The sequence below is a fragment of the Schistocerca serialis genome, chromosome 2 (genome assembly GCF_023864345.2).
Source record: "Schistocerca serialis cubense isolate TAMUIC-IGC-003099 chromosome 2, iqSchSeri2.2, whole genome shotgun sequence".
Taxonomy (NCBI): Eukaryota; Metazoa; Arthropoda; class Insecta; order Orthoptera; family Acrididae; genus Schistocerca; species Schistocerca serialis.
In genome coordinates this window covers 435,627,353-435,652,586 of record NC_064639.1, presented here as the reverse complement: position 1 = coordinate 435,652,586, position 25,234 = coordinate 435,627,353, and the positions used below count along the sequence as shown (strand labels likewise).

Sequence of the window (25,234 nt, the reverse complement as noted above, 5' to 3'; positions counted from 1 at the left end):
ACAACAATGGGACATGCTGTAAAGGATGTCATCCAGCTCATGTTGAGGAAATAGTGCCCATTCTTCCTGCAGAGCTGCTCGCAAGACTTGGAGAGTGGTTGGTTGATGCTGACATGATGCAACCCATCTCCCTAATTCATCTCAGACATGCTCTATGGGATTCAAATTGGAGAGTAACCAGGCAACGCTATGCATGCAGTATCCTCTGTTTCCAAAAAAACATCAACGACGCATGCTCTATGAGGTCGAGCATTATCGTCCTTCAATATGAAGTCTGTCCCCACAGCACCTTGCAACAATAGTGCATGAGATCCCCAAGATCTCCTCACGATACCTGACAGCAGTTAAATCTTGCTGATTCACCCATACAATTGCAGGAAGAGGTGTTCGAATGGTCAACATAACCCCTGCCCACACCATTATGGATCCTCCTCAGTATTGGTCTCTTTCCACAATGTTTGGGTCCCGAAATCGTGTTCCACATGCCCTCCAGATGTGAATCCATCAAGAATCGCTCTCCAGACCAAACGGGACTCATTTGTGAAAAGAACAATCGACCATCCAGGTAGCATGCTGACTGCTCCTCTCTAGACGTTTTCTTCTGTGAAGACATGCCAGAGGTAAACAGACTGCAGGTCTCCAACAATAAAAGCTACTCTTCTGAAGCCTTCTGTACAATGCAACACGTCCAGGAGATGCTGTGAGGTCAGATGCCAGTTGCAGTGCAGTATTAAGGTGGTTCCATCATGCAGTTCCAGCCAAATAATGGTCCACTCTTTCTTATGTCACACATGGTCTGCCTTGTCCTGGCCTCTGGGAAACAGTTCCAGTCTCTTTAAACTGTTACCTCTTCTGGGAAAGAACAGAACAATTCACATTAAGCCACTGGGCCACATCAGTTTGTGAATCTTCTGCTTCCATTCTTTCTGTGGCCCTCCACACCAGAGAGTCTGTAGGCATCTTCTCTGTGTCACACTGCACTGTCTGTGACTGTACACAGCGATTGTGGAAGTGGGACTACCCTGCAAACAATACCCTGCTTGATAGGTGCCCTGACATCATTGCTGGCGCAGTTGTCTGTTGATAGGAATGCCATCTTCCGTGCAGAACACTATCGTAACAACATCTGTTGACAGTCTGAATGATTATATTGTGAATTAGACACAGGACAGGGAAATAGTAGTTTGTTGCTTTAATTTTGGATACCAGAGTATTTATGTAGTTGTTGCACCTTAAAACAATTTTATGAGGACGTACACGGTGATGTGAAAACAGATCACTTGTCAGTTAAAGTTACTTCAAAGACCTTGTGGCAAGAAGAGCTTTGGAGAGTTATGTCAGTAACAAAATAAAATCTGATGACTGGGCATTCACCAACATTAATGCACTATGAGTGCAAAACTACAATCAGAATCAGGCTCTGACAGCCAGTAGTAAATGCATGTGGTTACTAACTTGGTGCAAGCCTTGCGGCCTGCCTGTTATTTTCACTGTTTGTTTATCCAAGCAGCTTCCCATCTGATCTGATGAAGCTGGTTAGGCTCCGTTCCAGGATTTTCTGCTACAGAAAAATCACAGGTGGGCACTGGGAATCAAACCTAGAACATTTGCATCAGCAGCTAGCAGCATTAACCATTGGACTGTGGAAGATTGCAGGGAATAGTGTGTTGGAACACATAGCCCCATGACATTTGACATTTTCTCCTTCCACAGAATTAAGTAATTGGTGATGATAGCTGGTCCTCATCACAGAAAGTCAGATTTGCCCTCAGTACATGTCAGTAATAAAATTTTTTACACTTCATTACCACAGAAAAATCTACTCAGAGGTATCTTGGGTTCAGTGATGCACTCAGGCAGACTCCCTCAAATTTATTACAAAAGAAAGAACTTAGAGCTGACCATACCACAAATGGTGCACATTGCATGTTGGAAATACATTACACTGAATTTTATGTGAAAAGTAAATAGGGATATTTAATGAACAACTGAACAATGTGTCAAGATAAAAAGACAATTGGTACAACAGTTTGGAGTCAACTGAAACATACGGTATCAGGGCTTAGATTTAACTTGTGATATTACGATATAGTGTTGTGTGACATCATGGCTGGGTGGCGACTTTGAAGAAGGTTTTTGGTAATATATGGAGGTGCACTCTAGTGTGGACTTTTAATGTTTTTATAATAATTTGTCATGTTTTATCTTTTTTTAGTCAGTAGTTGCAGCTGAAGTTAGAAAGTGAAGAGTACTTTGTTTTATGGTTTGGAATTGTTAGTAGTTGCTCTGGAAATGATATGACCAGCATCATTAAGTTTTTGCAGCTCTATGGTGTGCTAGCTGAATATATGCATTGCTATAAATATGGCAAGTGCACAAAGCTGACAAAAGTTGCTGCCAGATTTTGTTTATTCTTGTTTATTTTGAAAGACTATATGATGATCTTATTTGTGTCAATTTTAGTGTTATTTGCTTTTTTTTTAAGTTGCTGGGCGAGTCGTTTTCGGAGGACAGGTGGTGGTTTAGGGAGAGTGGGTGGATTTTTTTAGTTTCTTAGAGTTTTGTTTGTTAATGAATGGTGGCTTTTTGACTAAACTGAAGTATTAGTCTGGACCAGAGGTGAGACAGCAATGCTAACTGGAGACTTCAATAACATCTCTTGCAAAATATTTAGAAACTAGTGCCAGAAACCGAAGAATGTAGCATATCTTTCAGTAAATGTGCAAATTAGCACAGAAGAAATGTGGATGTGGTGACACGGTAATTCATAGCATAGTCAGAGGTCTGGATTAAACTGGAATGTTATAGTTTGGTTGCGAGTTAGCAAATGCAAAAAATGTGAATCGAAAATAACTGGCTACGGTACAGACGGATTTGTAATACAGACTGAGGTCTAGATTAATTTGCAATTTGGACTGATATAGTTTGGTTGCGATTTTATGAAGCCAATGAACATAAATGCAAGAAAGCTGACTATTATAACAGCCAGATCTACAGTGAGGTGACAAAAGTCTTGAGACAGTGATATGCACATATACAGATGGTAGTAGTATTGCATATGCAAGGTATAAAAGGGCAGTGCATCTGTGGAGTTGTCATTTGTAGTCACGTGAAAAGGTTTCTGACACAATTATGGCCACACAATGGGAATTGACGGACTTCGAATGCAGACTTGTACTTGGAGCTAGATGTACGAGACATTCCATTTTGGAAATTCAATATTCTTAGATCAATGGTATACCAAAAAAACTGAATTTTAGACATTACCTCTAACCACAGACAGCCCAGTGGCTGACAGCCTTCAGTTAACGACCGAGAGTGCAGTGCCATTTGCGTAGAGTCGTCAGTGCTAACAAACAAGCAACACTGCGTGACGTTACCTTAGAAATCAATTCGGGACGTATGAAAAATGTAACCATTAGATGAGTATGGTTAAATTTGGTTTTAATGGATTATGGCAGCAGACAACCAATGCAAGTGCCTTTGCTAATAGCACGACATCACCTGCAATGCCTCTCCTGGGCTTGTGACCATATCAGTTGGACCCTAGACGACTGAAAAACTGTTGTCTGGTCACGCGAATCCTGATTTCAGTTGGTAAGAGCTGATGGCAAGGCTGGAGTGTGGCAAGACCTATAAAGACATGTTAACAAAGCACTGTGGAGGCTGGTGGTGGCTCCATAATGGTGTGGGTTGTGTTCACATGGACCTGAACCAATCACTGACTAGAAATGGTTATGCACAGCTACTTGGACATCATTTGTAGCCATTCATGGACTTCATTTTCCCAAACAATGAGAGAATTTTTTGTGGATGACAATGCACCATGTCAATGGGCCACAACTGTTCACGACTAGTTTGAAGAATATTTTGAACAATCTGAGTGAATGATTTGGCCATCCAGATTGCCTGACATGAACTGCAATGAACATTTATGGGACATAATTGAGAGGTCAGTTTGTGCAGAATATCCTCCACCAGCAACACTTAATGGATGGCTATAGATATAGCATGGTTCAATATTTCTGCAGGGGACTTCCAATCACTTGCTGAGTCCACCACACCACAAGTTGCTGCACTATGCCGGGAAAACGGAGGTCTGGCAGGATATTAGGAAGTATCCAATGTCTTTTGTCACCTCAATTTACAGTATAGCCTGAAGTCTAGGTTAGATTGCAATATTACAGTTGGACAGCAGGATGTCAAAGCTGACTAACATGAATGGGAAAAGACTGGTGTGGTACGGATTGATTTGCTGGGTAGCCTGAGGTCTGGGTTAGGTACGAACATGACAGCTCGGTCATGCTCTCACAGCTATCACTCTTAAAGAGACTGTTTCAAACCCTTGCTGGAGTGTTTTTAGAATATTCCTATTTCTATGATAGTTGTTAGACAAGCAGCTAACACTACAGTTTGCATTTACACAACAATCCGTTTTATGTTGCAGCATTCTGCACAATAGTTCCCTGTGCTGCTGCATATTTTCAGCTGCTTGTGTGATGGCATATCAACAGCTACATTCTCATCTTTTCTAATTAGTCAATGCTACCCACTAACACCTACTATACAATTTTTGTGTGTTTCTCTTAAAACATAATTTTCAGTGCACTGTATGGAAATTTAAATGATTTATATTAGTAGATGTACTTATTATCTACATTTCAGTATGGTACTTATGATTCTGACAAACGGCAATCTCTTTTAACTGGCTTCAGATGCATTCATTAGTTTTACCTTTTTCTGCTAAATCAGACTTTTTTGTAAGGTGGGTTTTGGTTGGATAGTAATATTTTTAAGAAGTATTTTTATTTGGTGTAGTGTCTTGTGATTTAGTTGCATATGTAAGTTACTGTTAATGAAAATTACATATGGACTAGAGTTTTGTTTTCTTTGGTTTGGCAATTAATGGTGTTTACTTATGGTTTGTGGGTATCAGGGAGTTTGTTCTAGCTATGTAGGACAAGTGAAATTTTCAATGCCAGTTTTGACTATGAACTTTGATTTCTTGGAATAGTTAACTTTGTTCTAGCTATATAAACCCAGTGAAGCAGTTTTTGCAGTGAGTTTTGGTTTCTAGGCAAATTTATGTACCAGAATGCAGTGAGGTTTGGTTTTTTGATTACTGATTTTTTGATACTATTTTTTGTAGATTTATACATTCACTGGTATCATAAAATTCAATGTACCTACATAGGTTACTGGAAGATAATGATAATGAATTGTGTTCCCCCACCCCAGAATGAAGACTGTTGAGTGACCTCTACACGATCCAGTTTTGTTTATACCCATGTGGGAGGGTTTCCGAAGGGTGAGGCCAGGCAGAATTGTTTTCATGCTTTGGCTGCTATTCTTTACAAGACTAGAGTGGTCTTGAGGAAGCTACTACTGGACCTCAACATCATGGCTGCTGGAACTTGTCCATGTAGTGAGTGGATGATTTTCTGGATGAGCCTGATCTGTTCTCTCCATGTTAGCAGATACTTCATGGTGAGTTAATAATTTTACAAGTGGTGTAGATTTCAGACAACCTGAAAGAAGCCTACATGTTTTGTTTATTATCTAGTACATTATGATTGCATGGGTGGATTTATAGCAAACTGTGCACGCATAATCTGCAGCACTGTAACATGTTGCTCGTGCTGTCGTTCTTAGGATTTATGTTCACGAGCCCCACATACTACCAGTGATCTTACGAAGGATATTACTTCTGGCTCCCACCTTCATTCCTGTATTCTCGAAATGCTGTTTGCGAGTCAGTGTGTGATCCAAGAGTTACTTCCATACATTTTCGATGTGTCGTATTTACTAAATGTATCTGTTGGCATGTGATATCAAGTTTGTAATGTGCTTGTTTGTGCTTAATATAAAATAAATACAGTAATGTTTTAGTTGGCTTTGGATGAGGTTGGCTGTTAGAGTAATAGGCACTCAACTCCCTCATGCATCTGTCTTTTCAGAGCCAAAACTGACCACCATCTCAATCAAGAGGTTAACTTTCAGACCTACAGCACATTACAGTGTACAAAACTTTAAAACTCAATAAAGTGATCCCAAACTGAGAAAAATTAGTGTAACTTGTACAGATCACCCTCTCCCCCCAACTCTCCAAATATTAATATGTTTATTGAATGTTGTGGCATCTTTGAGACCAAATTCTGATTTTGAAACCATTAATGGACCCAAAACTACCTAAAATTTTGAATTCACAAGACCTCCAAAAACAAATAACCAAGATCTCCTATTTTGTAGTGGTCAAAGGATTTCATTTTCTATTTCTAAAATACTTGTGTCTAAAAGGATTCAAGATAATTGACAAACAGCATTTTCATCTCTGTTTCTTTGGTTCTGGAATATCTGGCTGGTAAGTTTTATCTGTTTCCAAAACTTAAAGAACACCTTCAAGGACTTCACTTTGATAGTGATGAAGTGGTGTAAGCAAAGGTGAAGTTATGGCTCCATTAAGAAAGGCCAATATTCTACTGTCACGGTATTAACAAACTGGTCCCTCATTGGGAGAAACTTGTTCCTCTTACCAGGGTGACTGTTAAGATATAATATACAGACATGAAGAACCAAGATGTAGAATGTTAATTAACATTTGTTTTATTTTACAAGTTTTATGAGTTTTCACATGAGAAATTTGGAGGCATTACTTTTCAGTACACCCTGGAACAAAACAAGCAAACAATGCAACAAAGCCTAAAGAAATACATATTGGAAGCAACCTTCATCTGTTTCATTCATTCACAGCATTCCCCAGATTTCAAAAAGAAAAACATTTGCAGCTGAGGAATTAACAGGGAGGTAGTATTGAGAAACGATATTAATTATTAAGTATTGTTAATCTGCTATAAACTACTTGTAGTTTTTTGACTAAATTTAATATTGTGCAATTATTAGGAAACCTATTACTTAAAAAACTGCTTCTTTCAAGATTATTTTAAATAGCTGCCGTATATTTCATTTTGCTAGATGAGTATCCATTTGGCAACATTGATATTTATCATGGAAAAAGAGCTGCCTACATTTGTAACAACAGAGGTCTGTTTACAAAAACATACCTAATTTCATGTAGATGACAGTTATGTTCAATTTTTTAATGTACATAATCCACTGAAAAGGATGACTAATGTAAGATTTGATTTGAATTTTCTTTTGAATTTATAGGTTTGTCAGTTTCTTTCTTTCAGTCTTCCTTCCTTTCAGACAGGAACTGATTAAAGACCTGTGCACCACAACATACAATCCCACCCTGACGCAAGTCTAGACAGACATTACTTTTATACCTTGCATTTTGTTTGTGTAAATGTCACTGGAACTGGTTGCTGTTATTAGCATTACATACTGCAAAGGACTAACCCTGTGTGGAAATGAGTAAAAATTGAAAGCTCTTACAAGATCGATTTGCAAGATCTGCAGCTATCTACTTCACAAAATATTCTTACTGTTTGCTTTTGCGGAATGAATAATTTATTTAATTTACCTCACTAACCAAAAAGTAATTCAATAGATAACATGTAATGAAAGTATGTGCAATGGAAGATACTTTAACAGTGAAACACTTCAAACTGTGTTCCTTAATCAATTTATTACTGTTTTATCAACAAAGCCCAAAGGAATGTTGCACATAGTGTTTCATTTATTTTATGGCTATAATGTCTGTTCATGGTGCAAGTACAGGTGATTCTGACTTGTTTGAAACTATGTAATACAAGTTTCTAAGGGAATAAGACTTACACCAGGCTGTTATAGCCTGAATGGCTACACACACACACATATTCACAGAAGCAAGTACACCTCATGCACACATGACCACAACCACTGGCGGCTCTGACCGGAATAAGCTCTGAGTCAACTGATCGTCACGATTCCTTAAGTGACGTCCAATCATGTAAGTACAAAATTTATTTCTGTTAAAAACACCATCTCAGCCAGAAGAATTACAAATTTTCTTATGTTGCTAAAATGTGGAAATTTCCTTAGCAGTTTTAGTGTTTATCCCAATGGTTCTCTCTAGCATAAACAGTGTTTCTACAGAAATTCAATTCATCAGTATTTAGTAGTTTATCTTACATGGACTGTTTGAAATCTTTGAATTTGGCAACTAAAAATATCAGTGTGTCATCGTTTTTCTCCACCAGTTACTATCTGGGTAATCAGTTTGGTCTATCTCATTGATTTTCCTTTTTCTCTGATTTAACAAAGCTCCACGTCAGGCATGGACACACACTGCTCATATGTGGATCTGATACACAAGCTTACTTGAACTCATGAGACACTTCGTCATGTGACGCAACAGCAGTGCTTCTAGCGCCTAAAGTCAAACTATAGCATTTTTGATGTCAATGTTTATGGGTTAATGCACCACTATGAATTGCACCCTTTTCCTGAGGTGGCATGACAACAAATTATGTCTCCAAACACATGGTTTTGAGAGTATGTTCATTTTATGATCACCCCATCATCAGATGTTTAGTTTTATTTGCGCGTCATCAACACTGTATCTTTACTGATGCCACATGACAACAGCTGTTTTCGAAATGTCCAATCCAAAATTCTGCGATGCTGTTCGTACAGAAACCATGTTCACAACATGTAAATAAATGTAAACATCTGAAGATAGGTTCAAGGCATCTCCTTCAGAAACAATGTTCACAACACATAGATAAATGTAAACATCTGAAGATGGGTTCAAGTCTTGAAATGTCATCCAGGGAGTAAACGCCTATGAAAGCAACTGGTTGCAACTAATTCATTACACATTACCTCCAATTTCAACAGTTGCAGTGTTCTAATATGTTCATAACGGTAAATAATTATTTACTACTGTTAATATGAGAAAGATGTTCGAAAAACAAAATACGGTGTTGAGGTAGGCAATCCCACTCAACAAACAGTTAGGAGTAATTTTTGGATTTGTCCCATGGGCCAGATTGAAATCAGAAAATATCGTTCTTGTGAAACACAACTAGCTCTTTATACTCATGAAGTAATGAGTGCTACTGACAGGGGGACAGGGGATATCAAATTGAATCTATATTTTTACATTTCGAGAAGGCTTTTGACACTGTTCCTCACAAGCACCTTCTAACTAAACTGCATGCCTACGGAACACTGCCGCAGTTGTGGGAATGCATTCGTGATTTCCTGTCAAAAAGGCCACAGTTCGTAGTAACAGATGTTCCTGATTTACATTAACAACATAGGAGACAATCTCAGTAGCTGTCTTTGATTGTTTGCACATGATGCTGTCATTTACTGTGTTGTAAAGTCATCAGATGACCAAAACAAATTGCAAAATGATTTAGATAAGATACCTGTATGGAGAAAAAAGTGGCAATTGACCCTAATTAAAGAAAATTGTGAAGTTATTCACATGAGTGCTGAAAGAAATCCAATAAATTTCTATTACATGATAAGTCACACAAATCTGAAGGCTGTAAGTTCAACTAAATGCTTTGGGATTATAATTACAAATATCCTAAATTGGAATGATCACATACATAATGTTGTGGGTGGAGCAAACCAAAGACTGCGATTCATTGGCAGAACACTTAGAAGGTGCAACAGGTCTACTAAAGAGACTGCTTACACCACACTTGTCTGCCCTATTCTGGAGTACTGCTGTGTGGTGTGGGATCCTCATCAGGTGGGACTGATGGATGACACTGAAAAAGTACAAAGAAGGGAAGATCGTTTTGTATTATCGCGAAGTATGGGAGATGGTGCCACAGACATGATACGTGAACTGGAGTGACAATCATTAAAACAAAGGCGTTTTTTGTTGTGATGGGATCTTCTCATGAAATTTCAATCACCAGTTTTCTCCTCCGATTGCAAAAACATTCTGTTGGCACCCACCTACATAGGGAGAAATGATCATCATGATACAATAAAGAGAAATCAGGGCTCACACATGGCGCATTTTTTCAGTGCACCGTTCGAGAGTGGAATGGTAGAGAGACAGTTTGAAGGTGGTTCATTGAACCCTCTGCCAGGAACATTATTGTGAACAGCAGAGTAATCACGTAGATGTAGATCTAAACCAATTGCAGGTCAGATCTGACCCGCAGGCCACTGGTTGCCCTCTAGGATCTGGATGGTTTTAGCATTATTCTGGAATAGTTTCATCTTTTTCATGCACAGTACAAACAGTTCAGTCAGTCTATAACAGACTGAAGTTCTACAATGGATTTTTAAGTTCTGATACAGCTTGTCCTCTGAATAGTGTAAAGGCCCCTCTTCCACACACAATATATTTTAAACACAGATGTTATCCATTCCTTGTCGCTGCTTTCATTTAATTTTATCTGCATTTGATTTATGAGAAAGTAAGAAACAAAGTGAGGATTTAAATATCTTGCTACGACACTGGTTGTACTGAGAGTTACTTCCTGAGAACCATATTAAACACCACTTTAGGATCTGCATCTGTCTGTTGCTTTTAGTGCCATGTCATTGCCTGGATCACAAGCCTCATGCACCAGAAGCTTTTGTATCTTATACGCCAAACTAGCGAACCTGCCAATGTTTCATAATTGCTAAATATGTATAGGACCTGGATATATGTCCTAATCTGGAGTATCCCTGGAAATTGTGCCCGGACACAAATTTCTGCTCCTGTTGTGACTTTCACCACTTTCCAAGGTACAGAACTCAAAATTATAAAAGATCATTTAGAATGTGAATGAAAAGGACTCCTTCATTTTCATTTTAGGTTTTTATTGTTCATAAGTTTCTTTTGTAATTTGTTGTACACAATACAATTACAAAACTCCAGAATATACAATATTTTAATTTTTTGAATACTGTCTGGTGAGAGTACGAGGTGGTTTTTTGAATTACCAGTTCATGAGAGGGCAACGTACAACTGACCATGCAAAATCCACTCTGATCATAAATCAGTTCAACATATTTAAATGTCTCACCTTGAGCCTTGTTTATTGTTACTGCAAATGACATTTTAATTGGTAATAGAATTCACTTAAAATGGATGAGTAAATCATTTGGGATCATTAGTATACAGGCTATGGTAGTGATCTTTCCAGCTGCTGAACTGTGAGGATAGTAGCTTCAATGACTTTACTTGTCGTAGTTTTAGTCTGCAAATGGGTACAGCACAGTGTTGTGTATACAATGTTTGCTTAAAATTATATGTATGTAAAGGTACAGGGAGATAAGGTATTTGGGGGAAACAATATACGCTAATGGAAAACTAAATATCAACACCAAAAAATAATTAGTGTAGAACAATGAAATTTAGGAAATATGTCAATCTGGGTAACATATTTAAGTGACTAACATTGCAAGATCACAGGTTAATGCAAGCACAAAAAGCTATTGCAAACGTGAAATGCTGGCACATTAATAAATCATGTAACTGACAGACTGTTGAATGACAGCATGCAAAAGTGCATGCATTGTGTTGTGTGGGGGTCAAGTGTCAGCTTGTGGGATTGACTTCCTTCCCTGTTGCATTGGTCAGTGAATACAAGGACGGTTAATGTGTTTGTCAATGATGCTGGCATTGCCGTACAATGATGTCCCATATGTGCTTGATGGGAAACAGATATCATGATCGAATGGGCCAAGTGAACAATCTGTAGAGCACATTGGGTGACAACAGTGACATGTGGGCAAGAATTATCCTGTTGGCAAACATCCCCTGAAATGCCATTCAAGAATGGAAGCACAACAGGTTGAATCACCAGACTGACACACAATTTTGCAATCTGGGTGCATGGGACAACTACGAGAGTGCTTCTGCTCTCATACGAAATTGCTCTCCAGACAATAACACCAGGTGCAGGTCCAGTGTGTACAACATACAGACAGGATGGTTTCAGGCCCCAACTGGACTCCTTGTAACCATCGAACAGCCATCACTCGCATCGAGGCATCATTCAAACTCTGTAAGGTGTTGAAAATGGTGTCTCTGTCACCTTAAAGGCATTATTGACTAACATCAGCTCATCACATCCAATCTCAAAGGTAACTTAAGCTAATGACTGTTACAGCATGTATTTAAAGCAAATCCGATTTGCATTCTCATAGTGACCCTCTTAGCACTACTCTTACATGACTAGTGTGAAATCTGAATAGGAATCTTTTAGATGTAGAAGCATGCCTACCAACTTTTGTTTATGTCAAACAACTTCCTCTTGGTGTAGTAATTTTTTCTGCAACAATGTATATGGAATAAACAATCTGTCTAATGGTTTAACACTCTGCCATCACAATTAACACCAACTGTGAGAAACAAAACGAAACTGCACATTTCACAGCATTTTATTTCTCACAGCCAGTTTTAATAGAAAATCTGTACAGTGCTGTTTGCAAAATATAGAGCTGAAGTCTATCCGAAGTTTATTAGAGCATTGTGTAAAAATCTGAAGTAAATTGGTCAAGCACTTTTAGAGATTTTTTGAAAACAATGTGTCCTCTTTCTACATTAGTGCACATTACAAACCACATATTACATCAATGGCTGTAGCTAATCAATGTATTATAAATCCATTTAGCAAACAGGCTCAGTGAGTAAAGCAAACTAAAGACAATTATTGTCAACAGCAGGCATTTTCAATGGGATCTTGTCAGCAACAAGCAGTTTTTCAGCGATAACAATTCGGAGTGGGGAAACATTAAATATGGTGTCCCACATGGTTCAGTACTTGCCGCACTCCAGTTCTTGACCTGCAGTAATCATTTACCAAATACATCTATGGAACTTCTAAAATGTTTGGCATTTACTGACAAAATGAGTATACTGATAAAGAGCACAAACACATCCACAATACAAAAAGAGAGGTGAATAATGAAACAGGTTTACAACTAGTAATCAGAAAATCTTGGAACACTTCACTTAATGCAATTCCAAAAATAAAAAAATAAAGAAGAACAATAAAACCAAGATACAGTTCCAGTGTTTGAAATTTCTCGGTATCCAGATACAACGAACTAACTTAGGTTTAACACGTGGGTAAGTTAATCAAAAAGCTCAGTTCTGCCTGCTCTGATGTTTTTGAATTAGAAATCTCTCTCACCCTACTGATCTGCAGGTGGGATTGCTAACACACTTTGCATAATCTCACTGAGTGCTGTCCTATGATAAAATGCATGAAAGGTCAAACAATTATCTGTTCTAGAAAAGGGTGCACTGAGAATATTGTGTTGAGATCATGACCAAACACCTCCCAGAAGGCTCTTTAGGAACATTGGGATTCTCTCCCTCATGTGTCAATATATTCGCTTACTAAAGAAGCTTGTGGTTAAAAATAAGAGTGAATTTAGGATGAACTCTGATATTCCCAACTAAACTCAGAAAAATAGTACTTCCCAAATACATTATGTGACCCTATCTATGCCCAGAATAGCGTTTTATATTCTGGTGCAAAAGTCTTTAACAGGTTGTTGATAGACATCAGACAGGAAATTGGAATTCCCCTGATATTCATCAACAAAGTAGGAGAGTATCTTACTAGCCACATGTTCTATAAGGCAAATTCCCATTAATATTAACATTCATATTCCTTGTTTTTAACTTTTCCAGTAAACAAATAGCTACGTATGTACTGTTTTCTCCTACTGCATACGTAAAGTAGTGTTGTAACTAATAATGATCAGGGTGCACATATCAGCAATGGTCATAACTTATTGTCAGCGTACATTTACAGACGCAGCCAAGCAGAAGTTGCTTCTGCCTTCTAACATACAGCTTGACACTTCCACATCCCAGAAGGCTATTTTACATGATGGAATTTATGGAACCCAATGACAAATTGCACCAAAATATCAGCTGTACTGCAGACAACAAACATCTACATTAACAACAGAAGGGGCTACTAAGGTATATATTTTGTTAAAATGTTATGAATACAATATCCACACCGTAAAATTATATGTATTAATTTGCAAATGTTTCCTTTTATTTGACACAAAACAAAGGGAACCCACTCATGAGGGTGAAACTCCAATGAAATATGTATGGGTGAAAAAGAAAGAAAATTACACTTCCTCAAGGCACAACCATTTCCCAAAAATAAATCATGATGGCAGAAGACCAAGCTGCATCTTGATGGTACCCTGTCACAAATAGTAAATATAGTGGAAGGAGGCAGTTACCTGAAAAAATAATCCAAGGAAACTCTGCACAGCACCGTAAGTGACATCCAAAACTTATTTGCATATCTACACTCAGCCTTAGAGGCAATTGAAAAGGCAACAAAGAATCTTCAAAATAAGGATAAAACAGGCAAAAGAACAGAAACAGAGGAAGACGACAGTTACTCAGCAGGGCAACTAGCGACATCTAGTGGCCTGAAACAAGAAACAACGTACGGAAACCAGATGCCAGCGACACCTGTTGAACAGCAGAGCACTCACGGCAGTCAGGAGGCAACACCAAGTAGCCCCCCACACACACACAAACAGTCGGGCAGCAACCTACCAGTGCCGACACCTAGCAGCCACGAGGGCAACCCATTCAGCAAAGACAGCAAGAAGATATGACACGATACTCTACAACCCGCGAAAACAAACGAGTTGGAAAGAGAAGATGAAGACAAACTAGAAGAAAAAAACTAACACAAAAAATGGAAGCCATGATGGAACATATCACCAACAATCTAAGAAATTTAATAGATGAAAAAAATCAGAACCAAAATTACACACTTAGCTGGGCCCGGGGCCACAGCAACAACGACAGCCGAGACCATACCAAGCGAAACCAAACCAAAAGAAACAATGTGAAAAGTCCTCAACCCGCCAACTACACAAGGAGTCATAATCAACAACAAGAAAGACAAGGAGATCACACCAAGGGATGACAAAAAGGAAGCAGACTCCGAAAAAACGACCAGCAAAGAAAACAATCAAGCATGGATTGAAGTCATGCGGAGGAACCGCCGAAGGAATCAACAGACAGTGACCCCAACAGTAGTGGGCATGCAGCAACAACCTCAACAAGAAACGGACTCAACAGAAGACGCACTCCAGGCACCAGTATGCAGAGCGTGGCTCTACATAGGACGGCTACACTGAAACTCTACACTGTAAAAACTTATCCGACACCTCGGGAGGTGATGGAAATAATAGAATGTGAGGAAATAAAATCCAGAGGAACACTAAAAGCCTACAACATAGGCATGACACTAAATGAGCTTCACAAAATCACAGATCCAGAAAAATGGCCTGAAGGTGGGCTAATTACAAGATAGTGGTTTTTTCACCCCCGAAGCTGAGGTGCCAAGCTTGAAGTTTAACCAACTTCTTTAGAATGTAGAAGAACTAAGAAGCGCTTTAGATTTGACGGAAGGCGAGCTTCTAAGAAGCCATGACATAATCATCCTAACAGAGACATTTGCAACGGACAATATAGAAATCCCCGGTTTCCACTCAAAACACATTCCTGAAAAAAAAAAAAAAAACGACTGCAGAAGTAAGGAACTACTACAGATGGTGGCTGAAGAGGGATTCACAACAACAAGAGAGAAAACAACGCATATTTCACACATACAATGGTAGCAGCACCATAGACATAATCCTTTACAAAGGTAACAATCTCGAAATAACAGACCACAAGGTGATATATTCTGCTGCAGAGACAACAATAAAGAAACACTGTTTAGTGACATCTACCTTCAAAATGAAAGAACCTAAATGCACACAACGGAAAACAAAGCACACGAGAAGAAACTCCAGAAAGATAGATGAGAATAAAACAGCCGAAAATGGAGACAAGCTTACCGTCTTTAAAAACAAAATACAGGAAATGTACTTAGATGCTGCAGCAACAGGTCTAGAAGACATAATTAAAACCACAACCACCACAACCAACAAGAGAAAGGCAAAGAGGTGGTTCGATCAACAATGCTACACAGAGAGAAAGAGAGTCTTATTAGCCCTCCACGTGATTAAACACACACAAAAACAGGATGATCTGATCACATTAGCAGACTCAAAGAATATAAGAACCACCTAAAGAAAAAAACGGGACAATTTCACGGAACTCGAGGCTAGAAGAGTGGTGAAAGAATCAAAAGAAAACCCCTACATAGCTCTGAAGCCACGACAGTTACAGACAATGGGGAAAACAGAGATGCCAGTCTGGGAGGACCTCTTCACCAACATCCTAAATCAACAAAGAGTCAACAAAGCTCATGAAACAACAAGAAAATATGAAGACATCAGAAGATTCACGGCAGAGGAAATTAGAAACACTAATCAACAATGAAGAACAAGAAGGCAGCAGGGCTGGATGGGATATTCAACGAACACGTCCAGCAATTATGGACATGATGAACTTATGTCTGCACACAGGACGAATCCCAAAGAGATGGAGAACCCAGACAATCAGAATGCTGCACAGGGGGAAAGGAGAACCACATGGCCCAAACTCGCACTGGGGAATCGCACTAGAGAACAACCTCCTCAAAATTCTGACGAGCCCAATGAAGGTAAGAGTAACATAAGTAATTGACAACAAGATTCCAGAGGAACAATTTGAATTCAGGAAAGGCCGATGCACCCAACACACAGTCAAAAACCTCATACATGACACAGAGGAGAAAATAAGACTCCCAAAAGGAAAATTGCACACAGTATTCATCAATTTCACAAAGGCGTTTGACAATCTCAACAGTACTATAACATGTACCAAATTGGAACAGATAATAGAACAAAACAAGGAATTAAGCATCTTGACACATAACATCCTGAGCAAAAACACTATCATAATATCAGACAATGTAACAAACCCACAAGAAATTACACAGACAAATGGAGTGTTACAAGGAGACCTCCTAAGCCCCCTTCTCTTCAACATAGCCACACACAAGATGGTCCTAGCAATAAGAACTTGGGCTCCGTCCCTCAACATCTATATACATGCAGATGACATGGTGACAGGATCACATGATACAAATGAACTACAGAAAGGAATAAATGTTCTTGGAACATGGTCTGAACACAATGGATTGCAGATAAATGCAGAAAGGATTGTACACATGGTCTTCAGGAAAGGAGGACGTCTATCCACGAAGGACAAAATATACCTCAAACAATAAACTCTACAAACTACGAACAACTTCAATTATCTGGGTGTAGAAGGTCAGACAACAGCCCACTCATACAGAATCCACAAACACAATGAGCAGCACCCACAACCTAGGCCATCTATGACATTAAGTCCCTAAGCAAATTATCCCTGTATACAGCCATGGCCTTATTCAAAGCCAAAATCATTCCTATTCTAACATATGGATTAGAGATAACATGGGAAAAGCTAAGCTATGGACACCTATTACGAATAGAAAAACTGGAAGCCAGATTCCTGGAGGCAGCCCTCGGAGTTTCCAAGTACACCAAGCCAAGACTAGCATACGAACATGCGAGAGAAACATTTCCAGTAGAAGACCTGAGATTGAAATTCAACTTGCCCTACACAGATGACTGGAATAAACTACAGCTAGCGAGGGTGAAGAAAAAGGAGGAGATGGGGCCAGAGTTCAACTCTTCAGAGGCCATGACGAACAGAGCACGGACCGGCACAAACCAGGAGCTGAGACACTTCATAAATTCCATGGTGGTACATGGCTACCATCACATAATCTGCAGGACAAAGACATACACGACCCAGAGTCGATATGCACATGTGAACTCTGTGAAAAACATTGTGACCGATACCATGTACTAACGTGTACAATCAATCACAGACAGCTGTATGCATAACTTGTGTGCAATAAAGTTTATTATAAAAATATTTATTTACCTGGAAGACTTTAAATTCTTAAGTCATTTCCTGAAAGAACATTAGCATCACAAAAAATCTCCTTGGCCTCCTTTCTGCATATCCTTGCCCCATTCATCCACCCATTACCACCTACTCTAGCCTCACCATGAGCAAATCATATAACATCAGAAGAAGAGCAACATGTGAAATGACTCCTGTAGTTTACTAAGTAAAGAATGGTCACTGGATGGTTTTCCACACATGGCATGAGAGTGCTGGAATGGACACATCTTCATTATGGCCACTACCCAGTTGCTGAGCATACACTGCCTGAAGGTAAGTACCGTATTTATTCGAATCTAAGCCACACTCGAATCTGAACCGCATCTGAAAAATGAGCCTCGAAATCAAGGAAAAAAAATTTTCCTGGATATAAGCTGCACCTGAAATTTGAGACTCAAAATTCAAGGGGAGAGAAAAGTTTTAGACCGCACCTCCAAATCAAAATCAAGTTGGTCCATTGTAACATGAGACACAATTTAGGTCGAAATGATGACGTTCAGCTACAGTAGTTTGGTTTGAGTCGTAAGCTTAACAGTTAAGCTTTACCAAGTAGCCACTGCTATGTGTCAGGCACTCCATCCATATTTATATGGGTATCCTTTCTTTTTCACGTGTTTTGTCTGGTTTGAATCGGTTGCTTATTTTGCTTCGATCTGATAAGTGTCGTTCTCTTTGTTATAGGTGTTTATGTCACTCTAAGCTGAAAATGCATTATTGTACTGTGTCATGCATTGTTTGTCGCATTCTGATAATGAGTGTTTAGGACCTGTCGCCGCTCGTGGCATGGCTTGCTTTTGAGCGCGGCTTACAATTTAAAAAAAAAAAAGAGGAATTGTCTCATAAGCGAAACAATGGCAAGAGACTGCTGTTAGTTGTTACTTACACTGCTGCTTTCTTTGATAATAATCAACAATACCCAAGAAATAGACTGTGTATGATAGAAGATGTTCTGAACGAGAGTTTATCGAAAAATTTTCTCCATTTGAAAATCTTTGTAGACGCCTCTTTAGGACATTACATTCTGCGCAGAAATTAGAGTCATCTTAGATTTAAAAATCTAGTCAGTTGCTGAGCTTTGTTTCTGACTGTATCACTATTCAGCATAAGAATAATATGAATATAAATATGACATGATATGTCTATTCTTCCGTGTTTGCTGTTGCCTCACTCTAGTTTCGTAGTTTATTAGGCATACCGGATTTAAATGAGATAGCAGCAAACATGAAAGAATACATGGCATAATGTTTACATTCTTCTACCTTTTCTTTTAATTTATTTACTGACGCAGAGGTTTTGGCGCTAGTATGTATCTTTGTGCCTGCAAAGCATGCCTGTGTAGCGCTACATATATTCGACAGCAGAAGTTAGTTGTGGCGGCATCTACCAACATTTTTCAGAACTTTCGCTTACTTTGCACCCGATTCTAAGCTGCAGGAGGTTTTTCGGATTATGAAAACCGGAAAAAAGTGCAGCTTAGATTCGAATAAATACGGTAATGGCCCGATGTTCTGTCCCTCTGTGATTTCACAATTTTCTAAATTTCATTTTCCTTTTTACAAAACTATTCACTGTTAATGTTCATTTTCAAATTGCAAGCTATCCAGAATTGCTTGTTAGGTTATATTGCCCTAAATCAATGTGAACTGTTCCATACTCAAACTGTACACTTAATATTGATAACTATCAGCTCTAACCCAAATATCAAAAGGCAAGTAACAAGATGGTCAACATCATACCTTCAACTATTTCCTCCAATTCTCTTATGTGTGTCTGTAACCTATTTAAAACATGTGAATCATTCACATTGTCTGGAGTTCCATAATTTATATCTGTGGGCGTGTTTTGCTTGCAGGCACCACTTTCCTCACCTCTCTCAAGTTCATCCTGCACAAAAGCAATGGAAAATAAAACAGAGTAACTTTGATAATATTGCAACAAACATAAGCTACAAAACAAAAAATATATCTTAGTATGAACAAAACATATTTCAAAACAATCAAATATGACTCAAACAAAATTAAAATATACCAACTGCAAATACATGGGTAAAAGACACGATAAATGTACAAGTTTTACTTTTTACTTCATTATACCCCTATCTCTCTCATTCCATGCCTTCTTTTCCAGTCTAAACTTTCCCTTTGAATCCTGTCACAGAAAGCTTCAGTTCTGCAGGTTTGTGATGCACTACGACTTTTGAGGGAGCTGTTATTCAGGTCAGAAGCTGGTTTGCCTATACTTTGTAATTTTTGTTTTAAGTTTTTAGACAAAAAAAAATCTGTTACTATGGAAGTACTGACAACTAATCTTTATCTAAGGGTATCACCTGAAAAATAAATCAGCTGTCACAAACATAGTTAACTACAGCTGTAAATTGTGAAATTCACATTTTAGTAGTAGTAGGTCTGCTGTTCTGACAGTCACACACCAAGAACATCACACTTTGATTGTGTCTTTTTCCACTTTCAGTCATCATCTAAAATTAATACCGTAAATTTTCATCCACAACAGAAATCAAAATTTCTTTCCTCATGACTTTATTATAAAAGTTTTGCGCATTTCTACACCCTTGAGAGTTGTTGTTGCTGTTTTCAATCCATAAATTGGTTTAATTCAGCTCTCCATTTTAGTCTGTCACATAATCATAATACTCTCTTCATTTTTATATAACTACTGCAACCTATATCCATTCAAGCCTTCATATCCAACTACAATTTTTACTCCCCCCCCCCCTCCACATACACTTCCCTTTATCACAAAACCGATAATTTCTTATTGCCTCTGTGTGTGCCCTATCCACTGATCCCTTCTTTAATCAAGTTGCACCATAAATTCTCCCTCCCCCCCCCCCCCCCCACCACCACCCCCACATTTCAACTCAGTGTCTCATCAGTTACTCAATTCATCCATCTAATCTTCAACCTTCCTCTGTAGCACAAAATTTCAAAGGATTCAATGCTCTTCTCATCTGAACTCTTTACTGCCCACATTTCACTTCTTTACAAGATTTCATTCGATATAAATACCTTCAGAAAAGGCTCTCTAGAACTTAAATTCAGTGTTAACAATATCCTCTTTTTCAGAAATGTTTTTCTCATTATTGCCAGTGTGCATTTTATATCTACTCTAGTTTGGGCATAAGTAATTTTTTGTTGTTCAAATGGCAAAATTCATCTATTACTTGTTGTGTCTCATTTCCTAATTGAATTTCCACAGCATCACTTAATTTAATCTGAATATGCACCATCACCATTATTTTACTTTTTTAAATGTACATCTCGTACACTCTTTTCAAGACACCATCCATTCCACTCAACTGCTCTTCCAAATTCTTTGCCATTTCTGAAAGAATTACGATGTCCTCAGCAAACCTAAAAGTTTTTATCTCTTCTCCACGAACTTCGTCTCATTTTCCAAATGTGTCCTTCATTTCCATTATTGCTTGCTTAATGTACAGATTTAGTAACATCAGGGATAGCACTACATGGCAGTTTATGCCCAAACTGTCATGAAACCTATTTTATAATGTACGAGAGTCACTCCAAAAAATATGCACAATATATATATATATATATATTTTAATCCATCTTTTAAGCTACATGTTTGAAAGTTTTACAGTGTGTAGATACATCCTTTAGGAACAACATTTTCATTCCTCCACATAATTTCCATCCCTCTCAACTGCCTTACGCCATCTTGGAACCAACGTGTCCATCCGAGTTTTGTCATCGCTTCCATGGTTTTTTGACTGACATGTGGCCATGCATTGTTATGCATGCCGATGTGGTTGAACATGACTCAGCTCAGCTTGAGGTTTCTTCAGTGTCATCACATATGCATCAGAATGTATGGTGGTTCCACTTGGCATGATGTCCACAAGCAAGAGTCCTTCGGAATCGAAAAACACCATAGCCATAACTTTTCCAGCAGAAGGTGTGGTTTTGAATTTTTTTTTTTCTTGGGTGAATTTGCATGATGCCACTCAACTGATTGCCTCTTCGTCTCTGGTGAAAAATGATGGAGCCATGTTTCATCACCTGTCACAATTCTTCCAAGAAATTCATTTCCACCATTCTCGTACTGTTCCAAAAGTTTGCTGCATATCTTTTTCTTGTTTCTTTGTGATCCACTGTCAACATCCTGGGAACCCACCTGGCACAAACCTTTTTTAACGCCAACACTTTCAGTATTCTGCAAACACTTCCTTCCCCTATCCCAACGTAGCATGACAATTCGTTCACTGTGATGCATCTGTCAGCAGTCACCAATTCGTTAACTCTCTGCACATTGTCTGGAGTGTGTGCAGTATGAGGCCTGCTGCTGCGAGGACAATCCTCAATATTGCCGTGCCCACTTTCATCACGTAACCTGCTTGCCCACCGACTAACTGTACTGCGATCGACAGCAGCATCTCCATACATCTTTTTCAACCTCTTGTCGATGTTTTCCACTGTCTCATTTTCACAGCACAGGAATTCTTTGACAGCACGTTGCTTCTGACGAACGTAAAGTGTGGCAGCCATCTTGAAGACCTGTTGTGACAGTGCCACTCACAAGAACAGATTGAACTACTTTTGAAAATAAGTGGGAAGGATGTATCTACACACTGTAAAACTTTCACACATGCAGAATGAAAGCTGTATTTCACTGTTGCCAATGATAGCACAGTTAATTACTTTTTACTTCGCCTTTCCTTTTATTACAGTGAGGATGACCTGTTATTTTCTGCAGTGTTATTTAATTGGTTCATGTTTCACAAACTTGTTTGGTGCAGAACGCAGCCCCCGAGCATGTAAAGAACAGGGAAATCACAGAGTCCTGTCTCTGCACAGACGGTGTAAGAGGTGGCCTGCCTTCCTTTTTATATTATCTAACTTGCTTACTTAATTACAGAATCTAACATTCCATACTTCAATCTGTACAATGCCAGTTTTGTTTTTCCTGATGACAACATCCACCTGAATAGACACTATCGAGATCAGTCTGGGGGGACTATTTTACCTCCAGAATATTTTATCATAGTGAATACTGTCATCATTAAGCCATACACTAGAGTTGCAAGTCTTCTGGAAGGATAACAGCTGTAGTTTCCTCTTGCTGTTAGCTGTTTGCAATACTAACACAGCGAGGTCATGTTAGCTAATATTAAAAGTCATTCAACAGCCTAGATTGCATAAAATATTTCTTTATTCAAGACAACCAGTTTTGACTGAGTTTGCTGTCACCTTCAGATTTTAAAAATCTTTTTGTTATGAAATGCATTCATTTGATGTTGAACCTCATGCCGAGTTGTCAAATGGATAAAAATCAGGACATTATAAAAGGTTTGCCATAACCAATATATTTAAAAATATAAAGCACCTAGTGCAAAAGGCCATGTCCATATACGGTACGTATCGCTCACAGATGTTTGTTACATCACAAAAATGCAGTACACAGTAGCACATCTGTCAGCTTACAGATGTGGTAATGTGTACTATGTTTTTTGTGATGTTAAGAAGCGTCTGTGAGAGATAAATATCTGGACATGGCCTTTTGCACAAGGTGTTTTATATTTTTAAATATCCTGGTTATGACAAACCTTTTATCCATTTGACAACTTGGTGTGAGGTTCAACAAAGGTTTTTAAGATTGGAAGATGACGGCAAAGTCTGTTGAAATCAGTTGTCTCAGATAAAGAAATATTGTATAGGATGTAGGCTGTTGAATGATTTATAGTAAGTCAGACAGATCGTGCCTTCAGTACTCTCAAATGAGAAAATTCGATGATACCTAATGTTACAAAGCCAAATCAGTCACTCATCTAGACTGTTACCTCTGCAACTGCTGAAAAGGCTGATCCTCTCTCCAGGAACCACCGGTTAGTCTGGCCAGCCCCCCCACAGTCACCCTTCTGTTGTGATGCCACCTACAATATGGCTATCTGTGTTGTTGAAGCATGTAAGTCATCTCACTTTGGCAAGCTCCAAGGTTTTTAGAGGGAGAATCAGCCCTACATTTGTGTTATTTGTAGAAATAAACGCCTTAATTGGCATTTACAGTATGATTATGGTCTTTCGCAGTACACCCCTAAGTCCCAAAGTTAACACATCTCCGAGATCCACAAGCTAACAAACATTTTGAGACCCATGAGACAGATGTCGTGGTAAGACTTCGTGAACAGAACTTTGTCAGTATAACATGGAAAAATGTGATATTCACTCTGTCTTCAACAGTTCTTCAACAGTTCTTTATAAATGTTTCTAATTGTGTGATGCGTATGTTTAGCACACAACATTTGAATTCTATGGAAGTAAGGTGGTAGAGACAACACATTTTGATGGCATAACACATGGTCACATAACAGGAGGAGATGAACATCACCCCGAAAACAATGTCAACCAGGGATAAATGAATGAATGCCACAAGTCACCGGTGGCTTCATTTCAAGGCTATGGTGAATATTCCAGGAGACATCCAAAGGCAGTACTGATTATTAACTTGTCTCAAATGCACAAAAATGTCCAACTGACACAGTACATGTGTTGTACAGACACTTCACAGTACAAATTCACCAGTAACACATCTCCCATCAGACTGCGTACTATAAGCTTCAAGAGAATGCTTTGTATGATCAGAGATCTGTGTTATACATTCCCCTTACATAAGGGCACCACATGACTCAGCAAACGTGGTCTCTTGCCCACTGTTAGTGGACCCAGGAACACTAGTGTAGAGTCCAGTTAAAGAAAGAGTTACAGTTTGGCTTGCAGACTGATATCCACTGTTTAGCTGAACCAGGAATGGTAAGTGCACTTTTTTAATGGTTCATGCGGATATGATTTCCATGCAATGGATGAACATGCCTGACAACATAAGTGAATACCTGCTCCATAATCACATGTCAAGCCTGCAATGGCCCATTGGTTCTTTCAACTTAAATCTGAGTGAGATGCAGTATACATTTTAGAGAATGCAGTACTGACATGTACATGTCGTTTCACACATCTCAATCACCACTTAAATTGAAGGCATGAGATTAAATCACAACCACAGAGGCTTATTAAAAATCATATCTTTACACTGTAAGATGGGGAGGAAAATAACAAATTAGATAAACCACACTGACAATGACAACACTAAAAGTTTAGCATAAATCCAGCACAGAGAATGCAGAAACGTATTGGTTTTTGTCTGCTTTGAGGGAATTGTTCTGGCAATTTCTTGAGGTGAATTAGGAAAAGCATGGAAGAAAGAGGTGGGGGTGGGGGTGGGGTGTGAGGGGTGGGGGAGGGATGAAGGGGGAGGGGAGAGGTGAGAGGGGAGGGAGAGAGGGAGAGAGAGAGAGAGAGAGAGAGAGAGAGAGAGAGAGAGAGAGGAACTGAACATCCTAGCAAAGGCACAGTCAGAAGAGACAGAAAAGTTGGATAAGGATGCTGTAGAAAATCAGTCATGGGCTTTTTA

The 25,234-nt window shown here is 38.8% G+C and overlaps 1 protein-coding gene across 1 annotated transcript in view; it reads right to left on the bottom strand.

The window, feature by feature from the left end:
• Window positions 1–25,234, bottom strand: part of LOC126456042 (A-kinase anchor protein 9-like) — a 499,264-nt gene that overhangs the window by 413,159 nt on the left and 60,871 nt on the right. The window contains exon 3 of the mRNA XM_050091796.1: window positions 19,528–19,675. Coding sequence (XP_049947753.1) covers window positions 19,528–19,675 — 148 coding nt within the window. The remainder of the gene's footprint in view (window positions 1–19,527; window positions 19,676–25,234) is intronic.